Source organism: Microcaecilia unicolor, chromosome 3 (assembly GCF_901765095.1).
Source record: "Microcaecilia unicolor chromosome 3, aMicUni1.1, whole genome shotgun sequence".
NCBI classification, from domain to species: Eukaryota; Metazoa; Chordata; class Amphibia; order Gymnophiona; family Siphonopidae; genus Microcaecilia; species Microcaecilia unicolor.
Window position 1 is genome coordinate 207,882,153 of NC_044033.1, and position 27,120 is coordinate 207,909,272.

Sequence of the window (27,120 nt, forward strand, 5' to 3'; positions counted from 1 at the left end):
CAGTAAACCAAGCATAAATCAATTAATGAAAAGAATGCCATTAAAAATAGGAAAGAAGACAAACACAGCTTTCTTACTAGAGAAAACAACAGAATCAGAGACAGACGGGGGAAATCCTGACCTCGAGGACTGACCTTGAGCATCCCTGATACAGACAGAGTACAGCTGAACTAGAAAAAGGCTATCGTAATGGTGCAAGGTTTTTTAATCGAAAGTCTACAACATGAAATTGAAGAATCCAAATGTATTTAACCCTGGAGAGGAGAAGAGATGAGGGATACTTAATTTTATTTAATGGAATTTCATATACCACCTTTCATTAACATCAAAATGGTTTACAAAAGTGAACTTTTATTTAACTCATATTGTAAGCCACACTGAACCCGCAAAAAGGTGGGAAAATGTGGGATACAAATGCAATAAATAAATAAATAAAAAACTTACAACAAAAAATATTAAAAACAAGCATCAGATCACACAACAACAATACAAAAACAAACAAACAAACCCAAAGGACTCAAATTGTCAGAGATACACAAGGAAAAGTCCTGGCCAGGTAAAACAATCTAAGGAGAGGCACTTCTTAAACTGAGGAACAATTAAAAAGCTGATTAAAAAGCCAGATTTTCACCCCATTGTACATTTTTGATATGAGGCCTCATGGCGGATATCTGAAGGGAGGGCTTCCAGAGACTAAAGATGCTGGAAGACGCAATCTGGGTGCCAAAATTGCTGGACAAGCAGATGAGGTAATGAATGGGGTGCTTCTCCCCTTCCTCTTCCTATGCCCTCTCCCAAAAGAGCATCCACCCCGCCTCTCAAAGACCTCCACTTCCCTGTAGAGAGCCTCCCGGGCCTTCCTGGGTGATGCCCTGCTGATTTAGAGACCATGACCTCTGGTGATAGTCTTGCAACACTGCAGTTAGAGGTCGTGGCCACCATTTTGAACCCAGAGCGGCACGAGAACTGCTGCTGCTCGCCCTGCTCTCGACCACCAGGGCATCCTTCTGGTAGGTCTGGGGAAGGGACACAGACACTACAGTGGCTGAATCGCACAGGGTACAATTAGAGCCTGCTATTGCCCTGATCAGTACACTGTATAACCAGGGAATGAGCTTTCCAGTTCAACTGTAGTAGACATCTAAAATTTTCACTAGACAGACTTGATCAGTCTGAATTTAGTGTTGGGGGGTGGGGTGGGGGAATTAAATTGGTATCTTCTGGTACATATCTCAGTGTTATTTTGGAGGAGATTGCCGACCCGGATGGCAGCGGAGGAGGATCACTATTCCCTGAGGCAACTGGTCATCAGTAGAGACCCCCAGGATGAGTCCTGGAGGATCAGAAGGTGGAAGGTCTGGGAATGATGGAGTTTTGTTGGTGGAGGTCAGTGTTAGTGGGTTGGTAGCATGGAATGTTGCTACTCTTTGGGATTGCCAGGTGTTTGCGACTTGGATTGGCTACAGTTGGAAACAGGATACTGGGCTAGATGGACCTTTGGTCTGCCCCGGTATGGCTATCCTTATGAGATTTGCATGTGAAGATTGTAGGATACAGAATGGAGAATTTGGGATCAAACAGTGCAAGTGGGTAGTGGTGTAGTAAGACTAAAATCTTAAACTTGATTCAACGTACAGCTGAGTAAGAGATGTGGTAGCCGTGTTAGTCCACTTTTAAAGGTAATCAATAGAAATAGAATAAAAGAAAATATAGAAAAGAAAATAAGATGATACCTTTTTTCTCCGAGGACAAGCAGGCTGCTTGCTCTCACGAATGGGTGACGTCCACGGCAGCCCCTCCGATTGGAGATCTTCACTAGCAACAACGTTTGCTGGCCCTCGCGTGCACATGTGCGGCCGTCTTCCCGCCCGAACGCGCTCATGTTTGCCAGTCTTCTTTTTTCCACGGCTCAGGATGGCTGTTTTTCAGTCGGTCTGTGCCCCAAGGAGACCCCTCGCGTCTTTTCGCTGCGTTCTTCCATTCAGAAGTGTCCGGTTTTTCTCTTAGTTTAAAAAAAAAAACTTCCCTTACGTCTAATTTTTTCCGGTAAGTTTCCTTTCGTTGTCGGGCGCGGCCTTTTTCGCCGCCTGTACGGGTTTTTTCTAAATTTTTTGGTGCCATTAGCCATCATTGTGAATTTTGACTTCGCCGGCGTGATTTTTCCGCCCATGTCCTCGAAGCCTGCCAGCGGCTTCAAAAAGTGCACCCAGTGCAGCCGGACTATCTCCCTCACTGACAGGCACATTTCGTGCCTTCAGTGTCTGGGGGCCGGGCATCGCCCCCAGGTCTGTACTCTCTGCCTTCTCTTAAAGAAGCGGACTCAGGCGGCGAGATTGGCCCAGTGGAATCTGTTGTTCAGGGCCTCGTCCGGTGCTTCAACGTCTTCGGTACTGAGGTCATTGTCCGGTGCGTCGACATCTGCGGTACCCAGCTCTTCTGCCAGTGATTCAGTGTCTACGATACCGAGGTCATCGGTGGTATCGATATCGTCGGAGGGTGCTTCGTCTTCCGGAGTGCAGGTGAGGGCTGTCCATTCCCCTGCTGGTGGCGGTGAGCCCTCGAGTAGGTCTCCGCCTGCCTCGAGGGCTCCTGCGGTGCAGGCCCCCCGGGATCAACCTCTTTCGAACCTGGCCCACAGGAGACGTTTGGATTCGACGTCCTCCTCTTCGGTACCTGGAGGTACCGGTGATGTGCTTCGTGCGAAGGCAAAGAAGCATCGTCATCGGTCACCTTCCAGACATGGTACCGAGAGCTCTGGGTCGCCGGTGCCACCGGCACCCAAGCGTCGACATTGGGAGGACCGCTCACCCTCCATTCAGGAGGTGTCGATGCACTCCCCTGTGGACAGCCCAGTACCGCCTCCGTGTCCTGGACAGATTCGCAGCTCGTCGCCGGTACCGGACTCCTTGCCTCTCTCGACAGCCGCTCTGAACGAGAGCCTCAGGGCCATCCTTCCAGGGATCCTGGCTGTTGCGCCCTTCTCCTCCGGTGCCGGGGGTGCTTGCGCCGCCGGTACCGACGACTGAGGCGACGGCTGGGCCGTCGTTCGTGGTGAGGTCTCCCGCGGTACCGGCATTGGCTGCCTCCCAGGCTGACTCCCTGACGACATCAATGGAGGGAGCTCCATCGCCGCCATTGCGGGAGTCTTCCTCTCGACGCTCCCACCATGGACATGTTCCTACGGAGTTGAGGCGGGCACGGCTTCGGACAGAAGTTCATGAACTGGTGTCCGACACCGATGGTGAGGCCTCGTGGGAGGCAGAGGAAGACATCAGATATTTCTCAGATGAGGAGTCTGACAGTCTTCCTTCTGATCCCACTCCTTCTCCTGAAAGACAGCTTTCTCCTCCCGAGAGTCTATCTTTCGCGGCCTTTGTCCGGGAAATGTCTACGGCCATTCCCTTCCCTGTGGTTATGGAGGATGAGCCAAGGGCTGAAATATTTGAGCTTTTGGACTATCCTTCGCCACCTAAGGAATCGTCCACAGTACCCATGCATCATGTCCTCAAAAAGACATTGCTAGCGAACTGGGCGAAGCCGCTAACTAATCCCCACATTCCCAAGAAGATCGAGTCCCAGTATCGGATCCATGGAGACCCGGAGTTGATGCGGACTCAGTTGCCTGACGACTCTGGTGTGGTGGATCTGGTGTCACATCCGTCGCTCCCTCCGGCTGCTCCTCCACGGGAAGCAAGAGCCGGCGTCCGCCATGGCGAAGACCGGCTTTCTTGAGGCCGCGGCGGGGAGCCGGGGCTCGCCGCAGTGATGGCCGCTGAGGCCGGGGGCCAGCGATCGCGGCTGCCGGACTCTCGATCGCCGGCTGTGGGGGCTGTGCTTGCGCCAGTAGGGGAAATGGCGCCGAGGCGCGATGGCCGGCGTCTCCTTCACTCTCGGGCGTGGGAACCCGAAGCTCCGCCTCAGAGGAGTTAGATTGGGAGGCCAGTACTGTGGTCCCGCCGGGGAGGTCGGACAGAGCCAATCAGAAGGGTTCTGTCGATAACCAGGTTCTGATTGGCCGGCTATGTCTACGGGGGCTGGGCGTTTGAATGCTGACAGTATTTAAGGAGCGGGCCTGAGATAGGACATTGCTTCAGGTTCTGTTTCCCGAGGCCAGTCTCCGCTTGTTCCTGTGCTCAGTTGGTTTCCTTGTACTTCTGGTTTTGACTTTTGGACTGTTCCTGGTTTTCTCTGCTAGCCACCTGCCTTGACCTTTTGCCTGATTCTGACTACGCTGTTAGCTGCCTGCCCTGAACTGTTGCCTGTTCTTGGACGTCTCCATTTCCATCTGCCCTCTTCTCTCCTGGTTCCAGTCTGGGTCAGTTCGTCAACCCCGCGGTTCCAGAAGTCCCGTTGACTGCCTGCAGCTGGGGGCTGAACCCTTGGTGAACGGTGGTCGCCGCGGGTGAAGACTTGGGGTTGCACGGCTGTCCTTTGAGGTCCTTCGGGGCCTTGCGGGACCTAAGGGCTCACCTTCCTCGTGGACAAGACATCTGGCCCTTAAGAAGGTCAAGAGTTCTAGAGAGTATGCTTCGGCGCCCCCGGGCAAAGACTCTAGAACCTTGGATTCTTTTGGGAGGAAGGCCTACCATTCTTCAATGCTCATTTCCCAAATCCAGTCCTACCAGCTCTACACGAGCATTCATATGCGGAACAATGTGCGGCAGTTGGAGGACTTGGTGGACAAGCACCCTTCTGAGCAAGCCAAGCCTTTTCAGCAGGTGGTCAGGCAGCTGAAGGCGTGTCATAAATTCCTGGCCAGGGGTGTTTACGATACTTTTGATGTCGCTCCAGGGCCGCTGCTCAAGGTGTGGTGATGCGCAGACTCTCATGGCTGCGCGCCTCATACCTGGAGAATAGGCTCCAGCAGCAGATAGCGGACTCTCCTTGCCGGGGGGATAATATTTTTGGAGAAAAGGTCGAACACGTGGTCGAACAGCTCCACCAGCAGGATACCGCTTTCGACAAATTCTCCCGCCAGACGCCTTCAGTATCTACCTTAACTGGTAGACGTTTTTATGGGGGAAGGAGGACTGTTACCTATTCTTCTAATAAGCGTAGGTACAATCCTTCCTCTCGCCAGCCTGCTGCCCAGGCCAAACCCCAGCGCGCTCGTTCTCGTCAACAGCGTGCACCTCCACAGGCCCCTGCAGCTCCCCAGCAAAAGCAAGGGACGGGCTTTTGACTGGCTCGAGCAGAGCATAGCCGCAATCAAAGTGTCCGTGCCGGACGATCTACCGGTTGGGGGGAGGTTAAAATTTTTTCACCAAAGGTGGCCTCTCATAACCTCCGACCAGTGGGTTCTTCAAATAGTCCGGCTAGGATACTCCCTCAATTTGCTCACAAAGCCTCCAAATTGCCCACCGGGAGCTTAGTCCTTCAGCTTCCAGCACAAGCAGGTACTTGCAGAGGAACTCTCCGCCCTTTTCAGCGCCAATGCGGTCGAGCCCGTGCCACCGGGGCAAGAGGGGCTGGGATTCTATTCCAGGTACTTCCTTGTGAAAAAGAAAACAGGGGGGATGCGTCCCATCCTAGACCTAAGGGGCCTGAACAAATATTTGGTTCGAGAAAAGTTCAGGATGCTTTCCCTCAGCACCCTTCTTCCCATGATTCAGGAAAACGATTGGCTATGCTCTCTGGACTTAAAGGATGCTTACACGCATATCCCGATACTGCCAGCTCACAGACAGTATCTTCGATTCCGGCTGGGAACATGGCACTTTCAGTATTGTGTGCTACCCTTTGGTCTCGCCTCCGCGCCCAGGGTGTTCACAGAATGCCTGGCTGTCGTAGCGGCGTCTCTACGCAGACTGGGAGTGCACGTGTTCCCTTACCTCGACGATTGGCTGGTGAAGAACACCTCCGAGGCAGGAGCTCTACAGTCCATGCAGATGACTGTTCGACTCCTAGAGCTGCTAGGGTTTGTGATAAATTATCCAAAGTCCCACCTTCTTCCAGTTCAAAAACTCGAATTCATAGGAGCTCTGCTGGATTCTCAGACAGCTCGTGCCTACCTCCCGGAAGCGAGGGCCGACAATCTTCTGTCCCTGGTTTCCTGGGTGCGGGCGTCTCAGCAGATCACAGCTCGGCAGATGTTGAGATTGGTCGACCACATGGCCTCCACAGTTCATGTGACTCCCATGGCCCATCTTCACATGAGATCAGCTCAATGGACCCTAGCTTCTCAGTGGTACCAAGCTGCTGGGGATCTAGAAGATGTAGTCCAGCTGTCCACCAGTTTTCTTCAATCCCTGCAGTGGTGGACAATTCGATCCAATTTGACTCTGGGACGTCCCTTCCAAATTCCTCAGCCGCAAAAAGTGCTGATGACGGATGTGTCTCTCCTGGGATGGGGCGCTCATGTCGATGGGCGCTCATGTCGTTGGTCCCTCCAGGAACAAGGTCTACAGATCAATCTCCTGGAGTTACGAGCGGTCTGGAATGCTGTAAGGGCTTTTAGGGATCGGCTGTCCCACCAAGTTATTCAAATTCAGACAGACAACCAAGTTGCCATGTATTACATCAACAAGCAGGGGGGCACCGGATCTCGCCCTCTGTGTCTGGAGGCCGTCAGAATGTGGCTTTGGGCTCGCTGGAACGGCATGTTTCTCCAGGCCACGTATCTGGCAGGCATAAACAACAGTCTGGCCGACAGGTTGAGCAGGATCATGCAACCTCATGAGTGGTCGCTTAATTCCAAAGTGGTACACGAGATCTTCCAAGCGTGGGGCACCCCCTTGGTGGATCTCTTTGCTACCCGAGCCAACCACAAGGTCCCTCAGTTCTGTTCCAGACTTCAGGCCCACGGCAGGCTAGCATCGGATGCCTTTCTCCTGGATTGGGGGGAGGGCCTCCTGTATGCTTATCCTCCCATACCTTTGGTGGGGAAGACTTTGCTGAAACTCAGACAAGACTGGGGCACCATGATTCTGATCGCTCCTTTCTGGCCGCATCAGATCTGGTTCCCTCTTCTTCTGGAGTTGTCCTCCGAAGAACTGTGGAGATTGGAGTGTTTTCTGACCCTCATTACTCAGAACGAGGGGGCGCTTCTGCATCCCAACCTCCGGTCTCTGGCTGTCACGGCCTGGATGTTGAGAGTGTAGATTTTGCCTCCTTGGGTCTCTCCTGGGTCTTGCTTGCTTCCAGGAAAGATTCCACTAAGAAGAGTTACTTCTTTCTATGGCGGAGGTTTGCTGTCTGGTGTGACAGCAAGGCCCTAGATCTTCGCTCTTGTCCTACACAGACCCTGCTTGAATACTTTCTGCACTTGTCTGAGTCTGGTCTTAAGACTAACTCTGTAAGAGTTCATCTTAGTGCGATTAGTGCATACCATTACCGTGTGGAAGGTAAGCCGATCTCGGGACAGCCTTTAGTTGTTCGCTTCATGAGAGGTTTGCTTTTGTAAAAGCCCCCCATCAAACCTCCTACAGTGTCATGAGATCTCAATGTCGTTCTCACCCAGCTGATGAAACCTCCTTTCGAGCCACTGAATTCCTGCCATCTGAAGTACTTGACCTGGAAGGTCATTTTCTTGGTGGCAGTTACTTCAGCTCGCAGAGTCAGTGAGCTTCAAGCCTTGGTAGCTCATGCTCCTTATACCAAATTTCATCATAACAGAGTAGTCCTCCGTACTTACCCTAAGTTCTTGCCAAAGGTGGTGTCGGAGTTCCATCTGAACCAGTCAGTTGTCTTGCCAACATTCTTTCCCCGTCCGCCCTGCTGAACGCCAGCTGCACACATTGGACTGCAAACGAGCATTGGCCTTCTATCTGGAGCGGACACAGCCTCACAGACAGTCCACCCAATTGTTTGTTTCTTTTGATCCCAACAGAAGGGGAGTGGTTGCCGGGAAACGCACCATATCCAATTGGCTAGCAGATTGCATCTCCTTCGCTTACGCCCAGGCTGGGCTGACTCTTGAGGGTCATGTCACGGCTCATTGTGTTAGAACCATGGCAGGGTCAGTGGCCCACTTGAAGTCAGCCACTATCGAAGAGATTTGCAAGGCTGCGACGTGGTCATCTGTCCACACATTAACATCGCATTACTGCCTTCAGCAGGATACCCGACGCGACAGTCGGTTCGGGCAGTCGGTGCTGCAGAATCTGTTCTGGGTTTAGAATCCAACTCCACCCCCCCCCCAGGCCCATTTTTATTCTGTTCCAGGCTGCACTCTCAGTTAGTTGAATAAGTTTAGGTCAATCTCAGTTATGTCCTCGCCGTTGCGAGGCCCAATTGACCATGTTTGTTGTTTTGAGTGAGCCTGGGGGCTAGGGATACCCCATCAGTGAGAACAAGCAGCCTGCTTGTCCTCGGAGAAAGCGAATGCTACATACCTGTAGAAGGTATTCTCCGAGGACAGCAGGCTGATTGTTCTCACCAACCCGCCCGCCTCCCCTTTGGAGTTGTGTCTTCCCTTGTCTATGTCTTGGCTATGTACTGGACTGGCGAACACGAACGCGTTCGGGCGAGAAGACGGTCGCGCATGCGCACGGTGCATGCGCACGCGAGGGCTAGCAAACGTTGTTGCTAGTGAAGATCTCCGATCGGAGGGGCTGCCGTGGACGTCACCCATTCGTGAGAACAATCAGCCTGCTGTCCTCGGAGAATATCTTCTACAGGTATGTAGCATTCGCTTTATTGGACTAACAATACATTTTTTGATTAGCTTTTGAAGGTAGCCCTTCTTCGTCCGATCGGAAATAAGCAAATGTTGATAGATGACAGTATATATAAGTGACCAGCTCTCCCTGTCTCTCACCTAATCCACCCCACCCTCACCCTGTCACTGAAATGCTTTGATGTGTCACTGATATATACTGTCATCTATCAACATTTGCTTATTTCCAATCTGCCAAAGAAGGGCTACCTTCGAAAGCTAGTCAAAAAATGTATTATTTATTTATTTGTTTGTTTGTTTGTTTGTTGCATTTGTATCCCACATTTTCCCACCTTTTTGCAGGCTCAATGTGGCTTACAAGTTATGTCCAATAAAAAAGATGTCGTCTTTTTTCTTTTTTTTTAGTTTATTCTATTTCTATTGATTAACATACAGTTGGCAGCCAGTGCTTGTCCTGTAACAAGGGGGATTCATGATCATGCATTCTAGCATCAGAAATCAATCGAACGATGGTGTTTTGAATAAGCTGTAGCCGCTTAATTTGATAGCGTGGACATCCTACAAGTAAGAAGTTAAAATAACCTAAGCGATTTATTACTAGTGCGTTTAAAATATATTCTGCTGGTTATTTTAGAAGCTCTATTCGCGTTTTGGACATCCTAAGTGCAGGAACTTCCAAATGCCGATTTTACATTGCTGGGTAGAGTCATCCAAAACAGTAGAATGCCCAGATGCCAAGGAGGCATGTTTTGGGCAGGACTAAGGAGAGGCTGACACTCGAACGTCCATGTCCTGGCCGTTCCCTATTACAGAAGGGGACCGAACTTCTGTGTCCATAAAGATGGACACAGAAGGTCCAGGTCACCGAAAGTTGCTCAGAATGAGCAGTTCTTCACTGGAGATATTCTGGGGGGTCAGTCCTCTGATTCCTCCGTGGTTGCCATCCCCCTGAAAACACTAGCAAGGAAAACAGGACTGTGTCACAGCTCTGGAAAAAAGTGGACGTTCATGTTACTAAAATGGCTGTTGTAGATGTTCATGGCCATCACATGGGCATCTACGTGGCCATTTTAGAACCCAAGAACTTAAATTTGGAGAGGGTAATACAGTATACACAAAAAATATACAAAGAAAAAAGCACAACTGGGCCTTCAAGCCTGAGACAACAGGAGTCTTTTATTGAGATAAAACCCGACATGGGCCGTGTTTTGGCGTAAACAATGCCTGCCTCAGGGGTCTAGGTTTAATATCAAGATATACAAGTGGGGGGGGGGGGGGGGGGGTTCAATTCCCTACCAGAGAAATATAAAATATTTTTGAATAACGCCGTTGGTCAGTTAAGACAGCCAAAGTAATTAATAAAACTCCTGTAGAACACCATCGGTTAGTGACTTTGGCGGTTTTCCCTGACCAACAGCGTTTTTTAGAAATATTTTATATTTCTCTGGAGGGGAGTTGAACCCCCTCCCCCCCCACACACACTTGTATATCTTGATATTAAATCTAGACCCCTGAGGCAGGTGTTGTTTACCATGTCGGGTTTTATCTTAATAAAAGACTCCTGTTGTCTCAGTCTTGAAGGCCCAGTTGTGCTTTTGTCTTTGTTTGCTCCTAAGTATTTATAATGGGGAGAATAGGGAGAATGAATGTTTTAGTGCAGACATCACTGAATGTGTAGCTGCTGTAGTGACCCATCGTTAGTCATGAGTTTGACATGGATGCCCTTAAACCCACCAGTGACAGGGATCCCTCCATTTCCCTAGGTCATTCATTCGGGAGCCCAGCTCCCTCCTTCAAAACGTCCTCCTGACATCTCCCTGCTGTAAGTTCAACCCGTTACCACTTGTCCTTTTCCCTAATTACGCAAGAAATGTGGAAAGTTGAGCAGGCTCCTATCCGGAGTCCTTCAGACATCTCCGGGGGGGGGGGGGGGGGGGATGACGTGAGGCTCAGACATCTCTGAAGGGTGCAGCTGGATTCTGAGCTGGAGGAGAGGAGGCAGCATTTCCTGCCTGCTTCCCTGGAGTCATAATTCAGACTCCTGTGGACCAGCAGCTCGATAAGGTGCTCGGGGGGAATGCAGCAAGGTGAGATGCTATCATGGAAAAGGGAGTTTTCATGGACTGAGAACCGCCTGCACTGTTATCACGGCCACAGGAAGGTAGAGGAGTCTCCAGATACATCCGGAGTTAATGGGCAGAAGTGAGATTAGAACTGAAACACAGGGAGATATGGTGAGCGTGTTCGTGTGTATGGTGAGGAGTCCAGACATGGTCGGTGTATATGTGTATTCTCCATTGATCAGTGTATGCGGTGACTGCTCTGCGAGAGTGCACTCTTAATAGTATTGGACACTTGAGATCTCTCTCTAGGTACTTAACCCCCCACCCCATCTCCCTCCCAGGCATTCTGGAGGTCTTTCTTCAGAGGGGAAGTGAGCTTGGAAGTCTCTCTGGGTTAACTATCTCTCTGTCTCTCTCTCTCTCTCTCTCTCTCATGCCTCCTGGAGCTCTCTGAGTACTTAACCTCTCCCCTCTTCTCTCTCTCTCTTTCTCTCTCGCTCCATCTCTCTCAGGCACACTGGAGGTCTCTTGGTACTTAACCCTCCTCTGTCTCTTTCAGCACTCTGGGGGTCCTTCTGGGTAGTTAATGCCTGTCTCTCTTTCTCTTTCTTTCTCTCTCCCCGTCTCTTTCTCTCAGGCACTCTGAAGGTCCTTCTGGATAGTTAACTCCCCCTCGTGAGGAGTAGCCTAGTGGTTAGTGGCAGCGGACCTTGATCCTGGGGAACTGGGTTCGATTCCCACTGCAGCTCCTTGTGACTGTGGGCAAGTCACCTAACCCTCCATTGCCCCAGGTACAAAATAAGTATATATGTAAACCGCTTTGAATGTAGTTGCAAAATACCACAGAAAGGCGGTATATCAAGTCCCATTTCCCTTTCCCCTCTCTCTTCCTCTTCGGCACTCTGGAGGTCCTTCTGGATAGTTAACTCCCCCCCCCCCCCCCCCTCTCTCAGGCACTCTGGAGGACTTTCTGGATACTCCACTGTCTGCTTCTCTCTAGCACTGTGGGGGGGGGGGGGGGGATCTCTCTGGATACTTAATCCTCTGTGTGTTTGTCTTTCCTGTCTCAGCAGGCACCATGGAGATCTCCGTGGGTCAGTGGATCCTCATCTTGGTGCTGATTCTGGTCCCGTTGCTGTATGAGTGGAGCGCCACCTTTAAGTACTTATGTAAAATGGCTTTCTATAACGGCTGGATCCTGCTGCTGGCCGTTCTCGCCATCCCCATCTGCGCTGTGCGTGGACGTAACGTGGAAAACATGAGGTGAGTGCAGCAGGGAGCATGGTGCTGGCTTCTAGTGACCTCTAACCTGGAACCAATACCGTTCAAAGATTTCTCTTTATGATAGACCCAGTACAAGAATTCTGGTGTTCTAGTCGAGATAAAATTAAGGCCCACACCGCTGTTTCCAAACTGGTTGGGGATTAGGCCCAGTCAAATTTCATGTAAGCGACAAACACTGTTTTTATTACAGTGGAGATATGAGACTCCATCGACGAGCCTGAACCAAGCCAAACCCCGAGTTTTGCACTGATCGAAATACAATAACACTGAGCTAACAAACATTATTTGTAAGGCTGGGTGAGGCTAATGTTTTCCAATTCACACAACTTCTCTTTTGGGCTACGTCTCCCAGTTCATTCACTAACCCGTTCTTCAGTGGGTGATGTAGATGTGAAGAGGTGGAAACTTAGTCCTGTCGCTTCACTGCTTTTACATAGGAGGCTCCATGTAGATAATCAAACAAGATCAACTTAGACTGTAAGCTCTCTGGGGCAGGCACCCACTTCCTGTTCTGACCTGGTGTTCCAGAAGCAGGTGCTGACTACAGAAATCCTTTTTAAGACATTTTTCTGCTTGTGGAGCATTTAAATTTTCACAGTATGGCCCAAATCTATCCGTCTGTGATATGGCAGGCTTAGATGCATTCCAAGTGCTGCAAATTATACAGAAATTCATCCTCTTTCCAAATAACTTTTATGGTCCAGTGGCAGCAGCCAAATGACAGGCATGACTTTGTATGTTGAGCGTTTACCATTGCTGCATATACGTAGAATTTTAAACAGACAAGTTATTTGTGCAAAGTTATATGCCTGGCCCATCACTAAAGATTCACCTTACATATGTAAATCAAAAGGCACATAATTAAATCTTAAAGTCCATGTCAAAAACATGACACAGTATCTGAGACAGAGAGTGAGTGATGTCATAGCCAGGGCAAAACCTTGGGGCGGGGACTGTGATGTCACAGCCAGTGCAAAGCCTTGGGGCGGGGACTGCAATGTCACAGCCAGAGCAAAGCCTTGGGACGGGGACTGCGATGTCACAGCCAGAGCAAAGCCTTGGGGCGGGGACTGCGATGTCACTGCCACAGCAGAAACTTAGTGGGGGGGGGGGGGGGGCGACTGTGATACTACAGCCAGAGCAGGGGGGGGGGGGGGTCTGTGATGTCGCAGCCAGAACAGAATTTTGTGGAGAGATGTCACAGCCAGAGCAGAATCTTGGGGGGGGGGGGGGGGGGGGGGCTGTGATGTCACAGCCTTGGCAGAGTATGTGGTTGAGACTTTACCAGATTCTGATACCATGACAAAGTTTATTTTGGTGATACCTTTGATTCTGGGTTTAACAACATCCCTCCCTTCCCCTCTCTGTTTCTCTCTGTCGGTTTTGCCCTCTGTCCCCATTGTCTTTCTTTTCCAGAATCCTCCGCTTCTTGCTCCTGCATATTAAATACCTTTATGGGATCAAGATAGAAGTTCGAGGCTGGGAGAATTTCAGTCTGAAGGAGCCGTATGTGGTGGTGTCTAATCACCAGAGTGAACTGGATCTGTTGGGTGAGTTAGGTCAGCCCCAGTAGTTAAAATGAAACCTGGCGCCGACACCTGAGGGGACACTTCTAGTAACATGACCCCAGGAGCTCTGATCCTGATTTATGACAGAAGTGGTCCCAGGAAGTCACACATGGGCGCTCCAGCCCTAAATACCTGAGAGGAAGGTCCCAGTTATACAGCCCAGAACTCCTCCACCCCGATAGCTCATGGCATGTTCCTAGTACTGTAGACCTGGGACCCTGTGTCCCCAGGTGGGAGTGAGAGGGACCCAATCTCAGAACGTTGACCCACAGATAAGAGCAGTGTAAACGGGGCACTTACCCTGGGCCCCCGTGCCAGAAGGGGTGGCAAGCCTCCTAGCAGGCTCTGGGGCCCTCTTGCAAATTTCTGCCCTCTGCCTCAGCTTGTCTAACACTGGCCCTGGGTAGGAGTGAGAGGGAAGTTCCAGAACTGCAGACTTGCGACCTCGGGGAGGGGAGCCACTTCCAGTAGGAGTAAGGGAGACTGTGCCTCACTGCCACCCCCCTCCCCCTATCTAATATGAATCATTATCTCGTATTCCCTCCCCAGGAATGATGGAGATACTGCCTAACCGCTGCGTGCCCATTGCCAAGAGGGAGCTGATGTATGCGGGCACAGCGGGTCTTGCCTGCTGGCTGGCAGGTGTCATCTTCATCAACCGCAAAAAGACAGATGACGCCATCAGTGTGATGTCCGAGGCGGCCCAGACCATGCTGCGTGAAGATGTGAGTGTCAACCTTGGTGGGGCTCAGGCCAGGGAAGTTTACTCACTGAGGGGTCCTTTAAGTAAGGTGCGCTGAAGAATGGGCTGCGCTAGTGTAGGCGCATGTTTTGGGCGCACGCAGATCCATTTTTCAACGGGCCTGTAAAAAAGGCCTTTTTAAAATTTTTGCTGAAAATGGAAGTGCGGCAAAATAAAATTGGCGCGCATCCATTTTGGGTCTGAGACTTAGCGGTAAGGTCTCAGGCGTAACGCGTAGAATGACGATTGCCACCCAGTTTCCGCCGCAAGCAGGGAAATAAAAATTATTTTCCGGCCTGCGTAGCAAAATCGCGTAAAAAACAAAATTACCACGCGGGCCATGCGTTAGCCGGGCAGTAACTCAGGCTTGGGAACCTTCCTTGTCTCCCAGCATAACAAAAAGTGAAAGAGAAAAAAAAAATCAGAGAAATAACAAGGATGATTCCCAGGTCCTTGTGTCATCAGTCTCAGCTCAGATTGCAGTTCTGACCTGGTGGCAGAAAGTGACAGTATCTTTGCTGCTGTTTCTCTTCTTTTCCCCTGGATCATAAGAGTTTTTCCTGCTAGTTCTTTTGTGGGAAGTCTTTAATTTTCTCTTGCTGTGTTGCACAGTGCGGAAAAAGTTGGTTTCTGTTTCTCTTTGCTCCAGAGTCGCACTGCATACATTTGGGGGTATCCAATTCAGTTTGTGTCTGTGTATTTCAATTTCTAGTTTGCTGTCCTGTGGAGAGTAAGTTTATAATATTTATTTATTTGTTACATTTGTACCCCACATTTTCCCACCTATTTGCAGGCTCAATGTGGCTTACATAGTACCGTAGAGGCTGTTGCCAATTCGGTTAATAACAGATACAGTGTATTCTCCGAGGACAAGCAGGCTGCTTGTTCTCACGACTGGGTTGACGTCCACAGCAGCCCCCACCAACCGGAACAAAACTTCGCGGGCGGTCCCGCATGCAGGGCACGCCCACCGCGCATGCGCGGCCGTCTTCCCGCCCGTGCGCGGCCATTCCCGCTCAGTTTTTTTCGATTCCACGCTGAAGAGAGACGTGTTACTGTCTCTCTCTTGGTCAGCCCCGGAAACCAGATTGCGGCCTAGCCGCGAATTTTCTCTTTTGTGCGCGTTCGCGCTTCTTTTCCTTTCTTTTCTTTATTTCAAAAAAAAAAAAAAAGGTTTTGTTTGTCCCCTCGTCGTCTTAGCGCGGGGGCGCTTCGTTGCGGCCTTGTGGCCGCTTGGTCGTTTCTTTTTCGGGTGTGCTTTCCACCGTCACCATCGACGACTTTAACCTCGCCGACGCGATTTTTCCGTCGATGTCCTCGAAGGTCCCAAGTGGATTCAAGAAGTGTGGTCGGTGCGGCCGGCACATCTCGCAAACCGATACGCACGCTTGGTGCCTCCAGTGCCTTGGCCCGGAGCATAATACCAAGACGTGCACCTTGTGTCTCGGATTGCGAAAGCGGACACAGGTGGCGAGGCAAGTTCGTCGGGACCAACTTTTTGGAACTTGCGCCAGCCCTTCGACGTCGACGGCATCGATGTCGACGGCCGGGTCTTCGGTACCGGTACCGATGTCGACGAAATCGACACCGATGATGGCATCGACCCCAGGAGCACAGGTACCGTTGGCCCACCGGACCTCCGGCGACGACGGGGGTGAGCGGCCGCGCGGGCAGTCGGCCCCGGCCACTCCCTCTACCCAGGGTCATCGGGACCGAACCCTGTCAGACCCGATCCCTCGAGGCCGGGGGGGGGGGTTCTACCTCCTCTTCATCTCTGCCACTGAGCGTCGATGATGGGCACCGAAAGAAAACAAAGAAACATCGGCATCGGTCGCCCACGGCTCACGGGACTGCTAGTTCCGGCGCCTCCAGAGAGGGATCGACACTGAGGAAACGGCAGTGCCGAGAGGAGCGTTCCCCCTCGGTCGAAGAGGTGTCGCTGCGTCAGTCCATGGGTGCTTCGGTACCGTCTCCTGGACCCGAGCAGCTTCCGGCACCCACTCCGGCCCCCCTGCCTTTCCCGACAGCGGGCCTTGACGAGTGCCTCCGAGCCATCCTTCCAGGGATTCTGGAAGGGCTGATGCGCCAGGCCTTGCCGGCTCCGGGGGTGCTTGCGCCCCCGGCGCCGTTAATGGAAGTGCCAGCGTGCTCCAGCCTGATGCCGAGGCCTCCGACACCGACGCCGCTTGCGGTACCGGTGTCGACCGCCACGCAGGTGGAATCGACGTCGATGGAGGGAGCTTCATCCCTGCCGGCGCAGGAGTCCACCGCTCGACGCCACCATCGAGGACGTGGTTCCTCGCAGTCGAGACGGGCCCGGTTCAGGTCTGAGCTGCAAGAGCTAATGTCCGATACCGAGGAAGAGGCCTCGTGGGGGGGAGGAGGAGGACCCCAGATATTTCTCCTCAGAGGAGTCTGAGGGCCTCCACTCCTTCACCGGAGAGGAAGCTCTCGCCTCCTGAGAGCCTCTCCTTTGCCTCCTTTGTCAGGGATATGTCTATATGCATTCCCTTCCCCATGGTCTCTGTGGATGAGCCGAGGGGAGAGATGCTCGAGGTCCTCGACTATCCATCACCACCTAGAGAGTCTTCCACGGTACCATTGCACAATGTCCTCAAGGAGACACTGCTTCGGAACTGGCAGAAGCCATTATCTAACCCCACCATTCCCAAGAAAGCAGAGTCCCAATACAGAATCCACTCTGACCCAGAGTTAATGCGGCCCCAATTGCCTCATGACTCGGCGGTCGTGGACTCTGCTCTCAAGAGGGCACGGAGTTCGAGGGATACCGCCTCGGCGCCCCCGGGGCGGGAGTCTCGCACTCTGGACTCGTTTGGGAGGAAGGCCTACCAATCTTCCATGCTCGTGACCCGTATCCAGTTGTACCAGCTCTACACGAGCATCCACATGCGGAACAATGTGAAGCAACTGGCGGACCTGGTCGATAAGCTCCCTCCGGAGCAGTCCAGGCCTTTTCAGGAGGTGGTCAGGCAGCTGAAGGCTTGTAGAAAGTTCCTGTCCAGGGGTATATATGACACCTGTGATGTGGCATCTCGAGCTGCGGCCCAAGGTATACTGATGCGTAGACTCTCCTGGCTGCGTGCCTCTGACCTGGACAACCGCACCCAGCAACGACTGGCGGATGTCCCTTGCCGGGGGGATAACATTTTTGGCGAGAAGGTCGAGCAGTTGGTGGACCAACTACACCAGCGGGAAACCGCCCTCGACAAGCTCTCCCACCGGGCGCCTTCAGCATCCACCTCTACAGGTGGACGTTTTTCCCGGGCCCGGCAGGCTGCTCCCTACGCCTACAGCAAGCGTAGGGACACCCAGCCGGCCCGAAGGCCTCCTCAGGCACAGGGACAGTCCCAGCGCGCTCGTTCCCGTCAACAGTGTGCGCCTAAGCAGCCCCCTGCGCCTCCACAGCAAAAGCCGGGGACGGGTTTTTGACTGGATCCATGGGAACATAGCCGCCATCAAAGTGTCCGTACCGGACGGCCTGCCGGTCGGGGGGAGGTTGAAAGCTTTTCACCAAAGGTGGCCTCTGATAACCTCCGACCAGTGGGTTCTCCAAATAGTGCGGTGCAGATACGCCCTGAATTTGGCCTCCACTCCACCAAATTGCCCACCGGGAGCTCAGTCCTTCAGCTCCCATCACAAGCAGGTACTTGCAGAGGAACTCTCCGCCCTTCTCAGCGCCAATGTGGTCGAGCCCGTACCACCCGGGCAGGAAGGGCAGGGATTCTATTCCAGGTACTTCCTTGTGGAAAAGAAAACAGGGGGAATGCGCCCCATCCTAGACCTGAGAGGCCTGAACAAATACCTGGTCAAAGAGAAGTTCAGGATGCTTTCCTTGGGCACCCTTCTCCCCATGATTCAGAAAGACGATTGGCTATGCTCCCTGGATTTATACTCACATCCCGATACTGCCAGCTCACAGACAGTATCTCAGATTCCGCCTGGGGACACGTCACTTTCAGTATTGTGTGCTGCCCTTTAGGCTCGCCTCTGCCCCACGGGTGTTCACGAAGTGCCTCGTGGTGGTCACGGCGTATCTACGCAAGCTGGGAGTGCACGTGTTCCCATATCTCGACGATTGGCTGGTCAAGAACACCTCGGAGGCAGGGGCTCTCCGGTCCATGCAGTGCAGTAGTCACCTCCTGGAGCTGCTGGGGTTTGTGATAAATTACCCAAAGTCCCATCTCCAGCCAGTCCAATCTCTGGAATTCATAGGAGCTCTGCTGAATTCACAGACGGCTCAGGCATTTCTTCCCGAAGCGAGGGCCCACAACCTCCGGTCCCTCGCTTCCCAGACCAGAGCGTCTCAGCAGGTCACAGCTCGGCAGATGTTGAGACTCCTAGGTCATATGGCCTCTACAATTCACGTGACTCCCATGGCTCGTCTTCACATGAGATCTGCTCAATGGACCCTAGCTTCCCAGTGGTGTCAAGCCACCGGGAATCTAGAAGATGTCATCCACCTGTCCCTCAATTGTCGCAATTCGCTGCACTGGTGGACTCTTCGGACCAATTTGACCCTGGGACATCCATTCCAAATTCCGCAGCCCACGAAAGTGCTGACGACGGATACATCTCGCCTGGGGTGGGGAGCTCATGTCGATGGGCTTCACACCCAGGGACTGTGGTCCCTCCAGGAACAGGATCTTCAGATCAACCTCCTGGAGCTCCGAGCGGTCTGGAACGCACTGAAGGCCTTCAGAGATCGACTGTCCTATCAAATTATCCAAATTCGGACAGACAATCAGGTTGCAATGTATTACATCAACAAGCAGGGGGGCACCGGATCTCGCCCCCTGTATCAGGAAGCCGTCGGGATGTGGCGTTGGGCCTGCCAGTTCGGCATGCTTCTCCAAGCCACATACCTGGCAGGCGTAAACAACAGTCTGGCCGACAGACTGAGCAGAGTTATGCAACCGCACAAGTGGTCGCTCCATTCCAGAGTGGTACGCAAGATCTTCCGAGAGTGGGGCACTCCCTCGGTGGACCTTTTCGCCTCTCAGACCAACCACAAGCTGCCTCTGTTCTGTTCCAGACTACAGGCACGCGGCAGACTAACGTCGGATGCCTTTCTCCTCCATTGGGGGACCGGCCTCCTGTATGCTTACCCTCCCATACCTTTGGTGGGGAAGACCTTACTGAAGCTCAAGCAAGACCACGGCACCATGATTCTGATAGCGCCCTTTTGGCCCCGTCAGATCTGGTTCCCTCTTCTTCTGGAGTTGTCCTCCGAAGAACCGTGGAGATTGGAGTGTTTTCCGACTCTCATTTCGCAGAACGACGGAGCGCTTCTGCACCCCAACCTTCAGTCTCTGGCTCTCACGGCCTGGATGTTGAGGGCATAGACTTTGCTTCGTTGGGTCTGTCGGAGGGTGTCTCCCGTGTCTTGCTTGCCTCTAGAAGGGATTCCACTAAAAAGAGTTACTTTTTCAAGTGGAGGAGGTTTGTCGTTTGGTGTGAGAGCAAGGCCCTAGAACCTCGTTCTTGTCCTGCACAGAACCTGCTTGAATACCTTCTGCACTTATCAGAGTCTGGCCTCAAGACCAACTCAGTAAGGAATCACCTTAGTGCGATTAGTGCTTACCATCATCGTGTAGAGGGTAAAGCCATCTCTGGAGAGCCTTTAGTCGTTCGATTCATGAGAGGCTTGCTTTTGTCAAGGCCCCCTGTCAAGCCTCCTACAGTGTCATGGGATCTCAACGTCGTCCTCACCCAGCTGATGAAACCTCCTTTTGAGCCACTGAATTCCTGCCATCTGAAGTACTTGACCTGGAAGGTCATTTTCTTGGTGGCAGTTACTTCAGCTCGTAGAGTCAGTGAGCTGCAAGCCCTGGTAGCTCATGCTCCTTATACCAAATTTCATCATAACAGAGTAGTGCTCCGTACTCACCCGAAGTTCCTGCCAAAGGTGGTGTCGGAGTTCCATCTTAACCAGTCAATTGTCTTGCCAACATTCTTTCCCAGACCGCATACCCGCCCTGCTGAACGTCAGTTGCACACATTGGACTGCAAGCGAGCGTTGGCCTTCTATTTGGAACGGACAAAGCCCCACAGACAGTCCGCCCAATTGTTTGTTTCTTTCGACCCCAGTAGGAAAGGGGTCGCTGTCAGGAAACGCACCGTCTCCAATTGGCTAGCAGATTGCATTTCCTTCACTGATGCCCAGGCTGGGCTGGCTCTTGAGGGTCATGTCACGGCTCATAGTGTTAGAGCCATGGCAGCGTCGGTGGCCCACTTGAAGTCAGCCACTATTGAAGAGATTTGCAAAGCTGCGACGTGGTCATCTGTCCACACATTCACATCTCATTACTGTCTACAGCAGGATACCCGACGCGACAGTCGGTTCGGGCAGTTGGTGCTGCAGAATCTGTTTGGGGTTCGAATCCAACTCCACCCTCCAGGACCCGAATTTATTCTGGTCAGGCTGCACTCTTAGTTAGTTGTTCTTCGTAGGTCAATTTGTGTTATGCCCTCGCCGTTGCGAGGTTCAATTGACCTGGGTTCTTGTTTTGAGTGAGCCTGAGAGCTAGGGATACTCCAGTCGTGAGAACAATCAGCCTGCTGTCCTCGGAGAACACCTGCTACAGGTATGTATCATTCGCTATATTGTGATCATATGAGGTAGGTTGGGTCAGGTAGCATGGTCAAAAGAGGTGGAGATTATAAATTGTCCAGTACGATCATCGGTTATGATATGTTGCTGGGTGCTGTGATTTTATGTTGGATCGTTGGGATATTCTTTTTTGAATAGGTGAGTCTTGAATGATTTCCTAAAGTTGAAGTAGTCATGGATTGTTCTCACTGTAGTTGGGAGTCCGTTCCATAGTTGTGCACTTATGTAGGAGAAGTTGGATGCGTGGGTTGTTTTGTATTATAGTCTTTTACAGTTTGGATAATGTAGGTTTAGGTATGACCTTGGTGATCTGGATCTGTTTCTGGTTGGTAGATCAATTAGGTCTATCATGTAAGCTGGTACTACGCCGTAGATGGTTTTGTGTACCAAGGTGCAGATTTTGAAGATAGTCCGTTCTTTGATTGGGAGCCAATGCAGCTTTTCTCGTAAGGGTTTGGCACTTTCGAATCGTGTTTTACCATATATCAGTCTGGGTGCTGTATTTTGGGCAGTTTGGAGTTTTTTTGTGAGTTGTGCTTTGCAACCCACTTAGATTTCGTTACAGTAATCTGCATGGCTTAGGACCATTGATTGTATTAGGTTCCGAAATGTTTCCCTTGGGAAGGAAGGTTTTATTCGTTTGAGTTTCCACATTGCGTGGAACATTTTCTTTGTTACAATGTTTGCTTGGCTCTCTAGTGTGAGAGCCACATAAAGATTGTCCCTGTTGTATATAGACATCATATTGCTTCTATAGGCCTGTCTAAGATAAATTTACATAAGTATTGCCATAGTGGGACAGACCAAAGATCCATCAAGCCCAGCATCCTGTTTCCAACGGTGACCAATCCAGGTCACAAATACTTGGCAAGATCCCAAAAAAGTACAAAACATTTTATGCTGCTTATCCCAGAAATAAGCAGTGGGTTTTCCCCAAGTCCATTTTAATAATGGTCTAGGGACTTTTCCTTTAGGAAGCTGTCCAAACCTTTTTTAAAACCCGCTAAGCTAACCACCTTTACCACATTCTCTGGCAGCGTTGAGTGAAGAAACATTTTCTCCGATTCATTTTAAACTTACTACTATGTAGCTTCATTCAATGCCCCCTAGTCCTAGTATTTTTGAATCTAACACAGTTACATCTGCTGTGAGACAGGCATAACTTTGTGTGGATAAGAGTCTGTAAGAACACAGGCATAACTTTGTGTGGATAAGAGTCTGTAAGAATCTGTTTTTTTTTGTGTGTATTTTATAAGTGCTGATCTCGCCACTGCTACACCTGTTTTCAGGAAAGCCTACCCATGTGTCACCAAAAATAGGTGCGTGTTTTTCTGAGGCCTGTTTTCATGCAGGGTAGATTTATAAGCACATACTGTTCTGTACACTCAATTTACTTAAAATCTGTCCCTGTAATTGTGCAGTTGCTGAAATTCTGTCTTTGCTCTGTATGTGTATGTGTGTGTGAGACCAAAGTAAGAGATTTTGCTAGCCCAGTGGTTTGCAAACCTGGTCCTGGAGGCAGGGCCGGTCTTAGGGCGAGGCGACCGCATAGGGGCCCGCGCTCAAGCGGGCCCTGCGCGGCGCGCCTGAAGTCACCCCGCCCGCTGCTCCCACCCCAACGGTCGACCGCTGCTCCCACACCCTGTCCTGCCTTTAAAAAAAGTTTTGCGAAGCGCCGGAGTGGCAGGCAGCGCTGACTCGCATCTGCCCTGCTAGTAAAAATCTCCTCGACGTCGTCGGGCCTTCCCACATTGAGTCCCGCCGTCCTCTGAGGTAACTTCCTATTACCGTGAGGGTGGGCGGGACTCAGTGTGGGAAGGCCCAACGACGTCGAGGAGATTTTTACTAGCAGGGCAGACGCAAGGCAGCGCTGCCTGCCACTCCGGCGCTTCACAAAATTTTTTTTTAAGGCAGTGGGTGGCAGCAGGAAAACAGAGCTGGTAGGTGGGTCGGTGGGGACTAGAGAGTTGCATGGGGACAGAAATCCTACCCATCCCCGCCCGTCCCTGCTGGAATCTTACCCGTCCCCACCCATCCCCGCTGGAATCTTACCCGTCCCCACCCATCCCCGCAAAAATTAAAACCATTCCAACCCGTCCCCACCCGTCCCCGCAAGAATTTAACCCATCCCCACCCATCCCCGTAAAAATTTAATAGTACATAAAAGAAAGTTCCAGTCAGCTCCCTTTCTGGATTTGAGCCACAGCACTGTAGGCAAGGAAGGAATAGAAGTTGGAACTTGGAACACTCTGGTGCGCACATGTAAGATTTGTCTCTGATTCACTGGCAGTGTGTGCTGAGGATGAGTCCATTCACGCCACATGCACGCGCCAGTAGGTCAGGTGACATCTGATTCTCGTGCCTGTGTCAGAGCTGAGGTCTGTGCACCAGCCTGGGAGCAAAGAGGATTAACAGTAACATAGTAAGTGACAACAAATAGACCTGAACGGTCCATCCACTCTGCCCAATAGTCACACTCATGATCAATTCATCATTAAATCAACGAGTGTGATATTATATACTTGATTATGGTCTTTCTTTCGTGTTTCTGGAACAAAGACCACAGGAGTCTATCTGGCCCCATCCTTATGTTCCAACTGCTGGAGTTGCCATCGAAGCCCACTCCAGCCTATTCATGTTCTCATTTGTGGGACACAGACCGTAAAAGTCTGTCCAGCACTGTCCTTATGTTCCAGCCACTGAAGTTGCTGTCTAAGCCCTTTCCAGCCCATTCTACACCAGATTGCCATGTATGAGACACAGACCATACAAGTCTGCCAGGTATCAGCTCTAGTTCATCACAGCCAGAGTCGTCATCTAAGTGTCACTTGACATATCCACACACATGCAGCCATTTAAGGTTAGCTTTTATATAACTTCCATTTTCTAATTAGAGATCCTCTGTGTTCATCCCACGCCTTTTTGAATTCCGTCATCATTTGTGACTCTACCACCTCCTTAATGGAAGACTTTCCACATTTATGCTGTTAAAGCAAGGAAGAAGAGGAGGAAGAGACAGCACTCAAATAAATTGGTATTCGGTAGATGAGAGGCTGGTGCAGGTGCAGCTTACACTTCCACGAGAAGCCCACAGAACTGGTTCCATCCCCGCGGGAACCCCGCAGGAACTGCCTCCGTCCCCGCGGGAACCCCGCAGAACTGCTTCCATCCCCGCGGGAACCCCGCAGGAACTGCCTCCGTCCCCGCGGGAATCCCGCGGGTTCCGCGGGATTCCCGCGGGGACGGAAGCCGTGCAGCTCTCTAGTGGGGACTCAGATGGGAGAAGGGTGTGGGGTGGGGGTTCTCAGATGGGGGAAGGGGGTAAGGGGGACTCAGATGGGAGAAGGGTGTGGGGTGGGGGTTCTTCTCAGATGGGGGGAGGGGGTAAGGGGGACTCAGATGGGAGAAGGGTGTGGGGTGGGGGTTCTTCTCAGATGGGGGGAGGAGATTTTCGGATGGCAGAAGCCAGGGACTGGGGTGGGGAGGCGGGGGGTTCTCGAATGGGAGGAGGGGAGGGGTCTCTCAGATGGGAGAAGTGGGTTGGAACTGGGGTTTGAGAAGGGGCCATATGGGAAAATGGGGGCCATGCATGGGGCTGGTGGGAAAATGGGGCATGCGTGGGTCAGGTGGGAGAATGGTTCTGGGGCTGAAAAGGGAGGCCCTAATACAAGGCATGTGGATGAAGGGGGCTGGAACTGGGGGCAAAAAGGAGGGTAGGTGGGATAAGGGGGCTAGTACTGGGACTGGAGGCTGAAAAGGGGCAGGGGCTGGTACTGGGGGTTGAAAAGGAGATAGGGAGAAGTGGCTGGGGCTGAAGCTTGGGACTGGTGAGAGAAAAGGGCTGGGGCTGTAACGGGGGGGGGGGGCTGAAAAGGGGACAGGGAGAAGTGGCTGGGGCTGAAGCTTGGGACTGGTGAGAGAAAAGGGCTGGGGCTGAAACGGGGGACTGGTGGGATAGTGGGGCTGGAACTGGGGGCTGAAAAAAGGGGCAGAGAGAGGGGCAGATCTTGGATGGAAGGGGGAGCGAGAGGGAGGGCAGACCCTGGATGGATGGGAGAGGGAGGGCAAATGGTAGATTGAAGGGGCAGAGAGAAAGGGCAGACAGTAAATGGAAGGGGGAGAGGGCAGACAGGGGCAGATGGTGGATGGAAGGGTCAGAGATAGAGGGCAGATGTGGATGGAAGAGGCAGGGAGAGAGGTGGATGGAGGGAACAGCAGAGAGGGCAGACACTGGATGACAGAGAGAGACCGAAGACAGATGCTGGATGGAAGGAAGACAGTGAAAAGAAGATGAGGAAAGCAGAAACCAGAGACAACAAACTGTAAATAAAATATATATTTTTATTTTTTTGCTTTAGGATAAAGTAGTATTGTAGCTGTGTTAATAATAAATGTTTATAATAGAACATGTAAACAAAGTAATCTTTATATTGGACTCATTTTAATACATTTTGGCTAACTTTCGGAGAACAAAACCCCCTTCCTCAGGTCAGGATAGGATACTGTAACAGTACTATACTGTATTGACCTGAGGAAGGATGTTTTGGCCTCTGAAAGCTAAATGTATTAGTCAAATAAAATGGTATTATTTTATTTTCTATATTTGTTTTATTTCTATTTGTTAATTTGTAAAGTGGTGATTGGTATTTGTTAGTTTTTTTCAAATTTACATCTGCTGTCTTTATATTTTGCACAGTACTAGGGGACATTTTCTGTTTCTGTGGTGTTGCATTGTATGCAGAGTCTGGGGGTTCAGTTTAATTTTTGTCTAAATAGAAAGTTTATTATTACTTATTCTATAGTGGATTAGGGTGTATCTGTGTTTGTGAAAAAGACATGGCTTTCGGTTGACATTGACTGTACAGGATCGACAAGCCCTGGAGCTGGGGGCCTTGGAGCTCGGAGGGAGGGGTGGCCGGCCCTGGAGCTAGGGTGGGGGTGGAGCTAGGGTGGGGGTGGAGTTAGTGTGGGGGTGGGGCTAGGGTGGTGCCCCATCAAATTGGTCTGCATAGGGCCCCACACTTGCTAAGACCGGCCCTGCCTGGAGGCACTCCAACCAGTCAGATTTTCAAGATATCCACAATGAATATTCATGCGAGAGGTTTGCATGCAGTGGAGGCAGTGCATGCAGATTTCTCTCATGAATATTCATTGCGGGTATCCTGAAAACCTGACCGGCTAGGGTGCCTCCAGAATCAGGTTTGAGAACCACTGGCCTAGGCATTGCATACATATATATTTGTTAATTGGTTTAGAGTTTGACGCTGCGGGTACTTCTTTTTTCTGATTTGGGATATATATTTAACATTTCGGCTGGCAGGGGTTGGGGACCCCCGCTAGCAAAGGTACCTGGCGGTGGCGGGGGAAGGTTGGCGGCAGTGGGAGGGGAGGGTCGAAGGGGACAGGGGGGTGGCGGCATGGGGGGGGGGGTCAATAGTGGCGGGGAGGTCAGCAGCACCGGGGGAGGCTAAAATGTGCCCCTCACCTCGGCTCTGGATCCCCCCTCCCGCCGGTCTGGCTACGCCCCTGGTTCCTACGCGCGTCCAGCATGCGCCAAATTGCACTTACCATCCGATTACCATGTGGTCCTTGCGATCATTTCAATTTTGGCACGCGTCTGCTACGCGCATTTGAAAAAATATATATAATTTTTCTCTGGCGCATGGCAGCTACACGCGTCAGGTGGCATTTGACGCGTGTAGACCATTACCGCCCGGTTACTGCGTGAGACCTTACCGCTAGTCACTTCACTGGCTCCCTATCTGTTTCTGCATTCAATTCAAACTTCTCTTACTGACCTATAAATGCATTCACTCTACCGCTCCCAAGTACCTCTCCACTCTTGTCTCTCTCTACGCTCCCCCTCGGGTACTCCATTCTGTGGATAAATCTCTCTTGTCTGTCCCCTTCTCCTCTACTGCTAATTTCAGACTCCGTTCCTTTTATCTCGCTGCACCTCATGCCTGGAATAGACTTCCCGCGCTTGTACGTCTAGCCCCGTCTTTGGCCGTATTCAAATCCAGGCTAAAGGCCCACCTCTTTAACGCTGCTTTTGACTCCTAACCACTACTCACTTGCCCTGTACCCTTCTATCCCCACCTCTTTAATTCCCTTACCTTTTAATTGTTCTGTCTGTTTGCCTGTCCTATTTAGATTGTGAGCTCTTTCAGCAGGGACTGTCTTTTCATTTATGGTGTATAGTGCTGCGTATGCCT

The 27,120-nt window shown here is 51.4% G+C and overlaps 1 protein-coding gene across 4 annotated transcripts in view; it reads left to right on the forward strand.

The window, feature by feature from the left end:
* Positions 1–27,120, forward strand: part of LOC115466187 (1-acyl-sn-glycerol-3-phosphate acyltransferase alpha-like) — a 46,161-nt gene that overhangs the window by 8,784 nt on the left and 10,257 nt on the right. Inside the window, exons 1-4 of one of the 4 annotated variants that reach the window (XM_030197286.1) lie at positions 10,617–10,704; positions 11,751–11,943; positions 13,381–13,514; positions 14,082–14,257. In XM_030197286.1, coding sequence (XP_030053146.1) covers positions 10,695–10,704; positions 11,751–11,943; positions 13,381–13,514; positions 14,082–14,257 — 513 coding nt within the window. In that variant the 5' untranslated portion in view covers positions 10,617–10,694. Of the gene's footprint in view, positions 1–10,616; positions 10,705–11,750; positions 11,944–13,380; positions 13,515–14,081; positions 14,258–27,120 lie in introns of those variants that run through there. The other 3 variants (XM_030197287.1, XM_030197288.1, XM_030197289.1) reach the window with 3 other exon arrangements.